The 8,124-nt window shown below is 32.7% G+C and overlaps 1 protein-coding gene across 1 annotated transcript in view; it reads right to left on the reverse strand.

The window, feature by feature from the left end:
- The window catches only part of LOC111699730 (DNA damage-binding protein 1), a gene marked incomplete in the record, with an annotated part of 28,361 nt that overhangs the window by 19,658 nt on the left and 579 nt on the right, over positions 1-8,124 (reverse strand). The window contains 10 exon segments of the mRNA XM_023470462.1: positions 307-349; positions 645-678; positions 768-844; positions 2,126-2,217; positions 2,638-2,722; positions 3,678-3,726; positions 4,564-4,653; positions 5,182-5,231; positions 5,614-5,681; positions 7,488-7,593. Coding sequence (XP_023326230.1) covers positions 307-349; positions 645-678; positions 768-844; positions 2,126-2,217; positions 2,638-2,722; positions 3,678-3,726; positions 4,564-4,653; positions 5,182-5,231; positions 5,614-5,681; positions 7,488-7,593 — 694 coding nt within the window.

Here is an 8,124-nt window from a genome sequence, read left to right on the forward strand (position 1 = left end):
CTACTCCCATTCCCATCAACCTATACATAATTAGATTACTCCCATGCATAAACAGATGATCGGCCATACTTCCCAGTAGGAACCTACTCCCATTCCCATCAACCTATACATAATTAGATTACTCCCATGCATAAACAGATGATCGGCCATACTTCCCAGTAGGAACCTACTCCCATTCCCATCAACCTATACATAATTAGATTACTCCCATGCATAAACAGATGATCGGCAATACTTTCCAGTAGAAACCTAGTCCCATTACAATCAACCTATACATAATAAAATTACTCCCATGCAACAGACGATCGGCCATATTTCCCAGTAGAAACCTACTACCATCCCCATCAACCTATACATAATTAAATATTTTCCTGATGTCCACTTGACACCCCAAAGTTTTATTTTGAATAATCTTTTGTTTGTTTATCTTCTTGTGATTTTTTACATTTTTTATTTTTTTTTTATCGATTTTGATGGTTATTATATCGTTAGAACTGACGAGGGTCAACCCAGACCGAAATATATTTTCAATAAATGTGGAACTAACATCTACTTTTTTACTCTCAGAGGTTTGGTCCATCACCATCACCGAATTTAAATCATAATTAAATTACTCCCATGCATAAAAAGATGATCGGCCATACTTCCCAGTAGGAACCTACTCCCATTCCCATCAACCTATACATAAATAGATTACTCCCATGCATAAGCAGATGACCGGCCATATTTCCCAGTAAGAACTTACTCTCATTCCCATCAACCTTTACATAATTAGATTACTCCCATGCATAGACAGATGATCGGCCATACTTCCCAGTAGGAACCTACTCCCATTCCCATCAACCTATACATAATTAGATTACTCCCATGCATAAACAGATGATCGGCCATATTTCCCATAAGGAACCTACTCCCATTCCCACCAACCTATACATAATTAAATTACTCCCATGCATAAACAGATGACCGGCCATATTTCCTAGTAAGAACCTACTCTCATTCCCATCAACCTACATAGAGTATGCAACAATAGATTAACTAATCTTATAGTTTTATATATACGAAGCATAGAGTATGCAACAATAGATTAACTAATCTTATAGTTTTAAGTATGCTAACCATGGTGTATGCAACAATAGATTAGATAATGCTTTAGTTTTATATATACGAACCATAGAGTATGCAACAATAGATTAACTAATCTTTTAGCTTTAAATATACGAAACATATGCAACAATAGATTAACTAATTCTTTAGCTTTAAATATACGAACCATGGAGTATGCAACAATAGATTAACTAATCCTTTAGTTTTATATATACAAACCATAGAGTATGCAACAATAGATTAACTAATCATTTAGCTTTAAATATACGAACCATGGAGTATGCAACGATAGATTAACTAATCATTTAGCTTTAAATATACGAACCATAAAGTAGGCAACGATAGATTAACTAATCCTCTAATTATAAATATACGATCAATAGAGTATGCAACAATAGATTAGCTAATCCTCTAATTATAAATATATACGAACCTTAGAGTATGCAACAATAGATTAACTCATGCTCTAGTTTTATATATGCGAACAATAGAGTATGCAACAATAGATTAACTAATCATTTAGCTTTAAATATGCATACTAGAGTAGGCAACGATAGATAAACTAATCCTCTAATTATAAATATACAATCAATAGAGTATGCAACAATAGATTAGCTAATCCTCTAATTATAAATATATACGAACCTTAGAGTATGCAACAATAGATTAGCTAATCCTCTAATTATAAATATATACGAACCTTAGAGTATGCAACAATAGATTAAGTGATCCTCTAATTATAAATATACGAACCATAGAGTATGCAACAATAGATTAACTGATCCTCTAATTATAAATATACGAACCATAGAGTATGAAACAATGGATTAACTCATGCTCTAGTTTTATATATGCGAACCATAGAGTATGCAACAATAGATCAACTAATCTTATAGTTTTAAATATACCTACCATAGATTATACAACAATAGATTAACTAATCCTTTAGCTTTAAATATACGAACCATAGAGCATACAACAATAGATTAACTAATCTTCTAGCTTTAAATATACGAACCATAGAATATGCAACAATAGAGGAGCTCTGAATTGCTGGGGGAGCAATTGTATGCGAGTTTGTTCCGCTGTGAAAAGTGATGCTTTCAGCTCCTAAAAAATAAGGAATCCAATATTAATATTTCTAAAATTAGAAGGATTTTAGAAGCTGTCAAGAAAATGTAATTTAAAAGGGATAATTAATTTATTTGGAGAGAAAATATATCAGGGAGGGAGAAAAGTTTGCAGATGCGTCCCAGCAAAAGGGGGGGGATTTTATCGAACATGTTTACTCCTAACAAATTATATGCTTTACCAATTGTATGGGGGAGTGTAACATGATAAAAGAAAGTTCTGTAGTGCAGTTTTCATATATGGACATTGCACAAATCCTGTATCACTGATCCCATGTCCTATAGATGTCAACAACTACCATCCATAGCTACAGATAAGTATTTGAATGACGGAAGGAAGTTCAGCGATCTTGCTCAAATTTATTAAATTCCGTCCCAGACTTGTTTTATTTTAACGCACCAATGATAAGAACTCCTCCGAATGGTTCTGGAACTGCTATCAGCATATCTGCTCGTCGTTCCACGTTATCCTGCTTCCACGCTACCTAAAATATAGAGGTTTGTACTTTCCCAAATGCTTTTTCCCAGGCGGCAACTTTCCAGGGGTATTTTCCCAAGCGGCAACTTTCCAGGGGTATTTTCCCAAGTCGCAACTTTCCAGAGATAATTTCCCAAGTGGAAACTTCCCAGCTGTGCAAAGTCTTTCATTTATCCGCAGCACTCGGCCCCTATTGCAGCCTGCAGTGCCTCAGAAGACCTATTTCCTAGCCTTTAGGAAGCTGCCACTTGGAAAATTGCACAATTGAAAAATTACCACTTGGGAAATTGTCACTTGGAAAGTCGAACTTAGGAAAATGCCTAAATACCTAACACCAAAATCTATATAATAAAACAAGACATTTGTATATATGTCCCCTATAACCGGCCAAACCGACTGGTCCGAATGAGCTAAACTTTTTTGAGGGAATCCATGGGTACCCTGTGGGTAACATAAGCTAAAAACATTCTAAAATTTGTATTTTTCAAAAATCGATTTTTTCAAACATAAAAAAAAATTTTTTTTTTTTAAATTCCACGGGCAACCCTGATCTCTAATAGTTCTCCTTCAATCTATTTAATTGAAATGTTTTGTTGTCATGTATTATAATTAGGTGGAAAAAATAATCAAAACAGCCAAGAGCTATTTTCCACCTAATTGCTTTACAATTGTACTGATAATATAATCATCAATTTGTAATTGTAAACTCGTTCTGTACACAGACATATATTTAAGCAATAAACTTTATCTTGTTTTACCAAAAAAATTCATTGATTCTCTCCTTCAAATCATTTATTTTCCTCAAAACAGCGAAAAAAACCTAATTATCTTTTAATATAATTTCTGGGGATGAAAAGATTTTCAAAGAGAGAAAAATGATTTTTCAAGAAAATATACACACCCTGGAATCATGGAAGCATATACAAATCTAAAAGCGCGAAAACCTAAATTGAAGTCTTTACCTTCACAAACTCAGTGTCCTTCAGACTTAGCTCGTGTGATTTAACATGTCTAAAAAAATTAGTTAAGAATCATTTAAGCAGGTAATTTAGCATCAAATAAAAAGGATGAATTCAAATAAACTATAAAATAAAATCGTAAACAGACGGTAGAAATTAAAACACTTAAGTAAACCAAAACAATATAGTTAAATTTTCTTGTGGTTTATCACAACTTTTAAATTTTTTTTTTGTCGATTTTGATGGTTATTATATCGTTAGAACTGACGAGGGTCAACTCAGACCGAAATATATTTTCAATAAATGTGGAACTAACTTCTACTTTTTTACTCTACAGAGGTTTGGTCCATTACCATCACCAAATTTTAAATATAGTAATAAGAACATCAAAGCAGTACGGAGAATTTCAATTGGCAACTTTTTGGCTTCCTGGATCCAGACTTACAAAAAATACGGGTGCTCGGTAGGAAAAACTATGTATCCGTAATAATTTTGGATCCGTAGCAAAAATTGTTACTGCATTTTACTGACAAGGTGAACACTGAACAACTTTTAAAATATCTAGAGTGGAAAGATGAGGAGGGTATTGAAGGCATTGTTTTCTGTACTCTGTAGTCATAATTTCAAGTAAACCGTCATTAAAAGAATGACATGCTTATAATTCTTAAACATGATAATATTGAATTTGGAATTTTGTAAAGACTGCACAGTGCACACGTGACTGGGGCATTCTGCCGCAAGAAAGCCAGGAAAATAATGTAGGAATTATTAGAATTAAATACTCTGCAGTCTGCAGTCAAGAAGAATGACATTTTATTCTAAATGCCATTGCCCCCCCCCCCTCAAATGGCGGGGCACTTAAAATACCGTCGGAAGTTAAATTCCGTACCTGCCATGCACATCCTGATGTAGAAGTGCCAGAGTTGGATGCTGACAACCATGCAGGAATTGGATAGCGTGGATATTGATCTCTTCAATCCTACAGTTTAATTGATTAATGGCAAATTCAATCAATCAATAATCAATCAATTAAATCAATCAATCAATAGAAATATCAATCAATCTATCCGTCAATTCATCAATCACGATGATCAGACACTCTAAATCTTAAAAATTCTAAATAAATGGATGATAAATATACAATTAATCAGTGAGACAATCTTTCAATTAGTTCAATTTTTCAATTAGTTCAATTAAAAAATCAGTCACTCAATCAACAATTGGGAAATCACAGTCAAATAATCAATAAATCATACTGACCATTCATCATAAATTAATTTATAAATAGCGCAATCAATCAGTCAATATAAAAAATTGAGAATTATTAGACAATCAATCAATCATCAATCAATCAATCAGCCAACCATCAGCCAGACAGGCATTCGAAAAGTAAGAAATTCGGCCAAATGGATGGCTGATTCTCTTTTTAAACTGTTTTGAAATAACTTAACATAATTTAAACTTAACTTAATTTAACATAAATAGAAAAAGGAAAAAGGACTTAAACCTGATGTTAAACGCCTTAAGCTCCATCTGTCCTCTGTCCAGTGGAATGACCTGAACAAAAGTATTTTTACCCGATGATTTCTTTTCTTAAAATAATTTTTTTTATCAATACACCTCATTTCAAAATTGAATAACATCTATATATTCATATATAGGTATAATCTCTGTTTGTTTGTCTGTTTGTATGTCCGATCATAACTCATTAACCCCTTAACCGATTTGCCTCAAATATTTTGATTAGGGAACTCGAGAGAACATTGGAATGTTCTTAGCGTGGTTTTGAGCGTCTAATTTGAGTGGATTGAATTTAATAGCAAAAATATGGTTTCGCGGTAAAATCGACAAAGTGTGGGACAACGGCGGGAGTAACTATGAGTAACGTAGGCAACGCTGAGTTCCCAACCTAGTTAAATATGCTATTGTTCAATGTTACCTTGAAAAGACTGTCATATAATCTTAGACCAATGACTCTGGCTTCTGGATCTATCGCTACCAGAATACCTACAAAATTGAATTATTCTAAACAATTTTCTTGTTCCAACAAAATTAACAAAATTAAAAAATCTGCTACATCGGTACAATTACATATCGGAATAAATTGTTTATCTTTTTTTATCATTCTAAACAATCATCCAATCAATTGCAACGAGTCCATTTGGTGGACATAGGGAATATATATGCCACCCACACGGCCCCCACAATAGAGAAAATAAATATAACATGGAGATTAATCATACACTTTTATAATAATTAATCCAAAAACTACTAATTTCCAGAAAATAAAAATTAGTCTGTAGAATTTTCCTAATGAAATGAGTACGTTTTTTCAAAAAAAAACTTTACCCCCNTTGATAAACTACCGTCTTCACAGTTTTAGGAGTAATCGATATAATTGATAATATACCGTCTTCACAGTTTTAGGAGTAATCGATATAATTGATAAACTACCGTCTTCACAGTTTTAGGAGTAATCGATATAATTGATAATATACCGTCTTCACAGTTTTAGGAGTAATCGATATAATTGATAAACTACCGTCTTCACAGTTTTAGGAGTAATCGATATAATTGATAATATACCGTCTTCACAGTTTTAGGAGTAATCGATATAATTGATAAACTACCGTCTTCACAGTTTTAGGAGTAATCGATATAATTGATAATATACCGTCTTCACAGTTTTAGGAGTAATCGATATAATTGATAAACTACCGTCTTCACAGTTTTAGGAGTAATCGATATAATTGATAATATACCGTCTTCACAGTTTTAGGAGTAATCGATATAATTGATAAACTACCGTCTTCACAGTTTTAGGAGTAATCGATATAATTGATAATATACCGTCTTCACAGTTTTAGGAGTAATCGATATAATTGATAAACTACCGTCTTCACAGTTTTAGGAGTAATCGATATAATTGATAATATACCGTCTTCACAGTTTTAGGAGTAATCGATATAATTGATAAACTACCGTCTTCACAGTTTTAGGAGTAATCGATATAATTGATAATATACCGTCTTCACAGTTTTAGGAGTAATCGATATAATTGATAAACTACCGTCTTCACAGTTTTAGGAGTAATCGATATAATTGATAATATACCGTCTTCACAGTTTTAGGAGTAATCGATATAATTGATAAACTACCGTCTTCACAGTTTTAGGAGTAATCGATATAATTGATAATATACCGTCTTCACAGTTTTTCAATCAGCTTCATTACTACTATACGTAAATCTCAGTAAATGTAAACAAAAACTTGCAATTAAATATGCGAGAACAGTTTTATTAGGCTCAATTTAAATATTTCATATTTCATTTAAAAAACTAAATATCTGCAGCATTCCATTATCAGTAGGTTAAGAAAACGACATTTTATAAATTCCTTCGATTAATTTAGAGCTATAAACGATCTAATATGATGTGGTACGCCCTGTAAATGAAGCTAGGGCCAGTACTGCCTTAACTATTAAAACAGGAGAACGTTGTGAGTTGATGTCGTAAAAATTTTAGACTAATTGATTGATAAGATTTCAATTTAAGTTTTCTGCAGTCTGCACAGTGCACACTCCAAAACTCAATTTCAGTAACATAAAAAAAATTACCAAAACAATCTTTACTCAAAAGTTTAATTGAAATGGTCTGTAGGGACCTAACAATTGAAGAACTGCATGGCCAATTCACAGTGGTACCCTTTCCAATTTTAACAAAGCAACAATGAAGAAAATATACTATCCTTCTTTGACTCATAAATCCGCAATTCTCTTTAATAAGGGAGAAACCAAAATTAAAAACTATCAACTTTCATATATTTTATACCTGAGACCCTCTGGAGTAACGAGCATAATCTCGATCCTGTTTCCCCGAGCAATCAACAGGTTTAGGTCAGTCGCTGATGTGAAGTTCCCCTGAACATTTAGTTTATTTTTCAAACTATATTTTGTTCAAATGTAAATACAATCATACTGAAAATAAGCCTTTCGAATAAGCGTTTATTTTTTTAAAAAGCATATTAAAAGCATTTCACTTAATAAAACCAAACTAGACATTCACACACATTTTCATATTTAACGAGTAATAAAAAGCAATTTGACTGTATTCGAACAGGAAAATTCATAATTTGCTCTCCATAGAAGGAGAGTTGAAAAGGGGGGGGGGCATAAAACGTATTACTCTCCGGAAAATTTAAACATAACTTAGAATTGTCGTAGGAGGCTGATATTTTGCATGCAAACTCGGAATTATGTATATTACATGCATTTTATGGTTTCGAAGGAATCTGAGCAAAAGTGCGCGCGCGCGCGCTTTTTGTGAAAAAATACGACATTTTTGACAGCAAATCAATGTTAACTTAATTAATTGCACTTGAAAATTTTTCCTGACACTCTTGAAACAAATATGCGCTAAAAAAATTCAACCCAAAGGCTAAAATGTCCGCG

The sequence above is a fragment of the Eurytemora carolleeae genome, unplaced genomic scaffold, assembly GCF_000591075.1.
Source record: "Eurytemora carolleeae unplaced genomic scaffold, Eaff_2.0 scaffold262, whole genome shotgun sequence".
NCBI lineage: Eukaryota > Metazoa > Arthropoda > Copepoda > Calanoida > Temoridae > Eurytemora > Eurytemora carolleeae.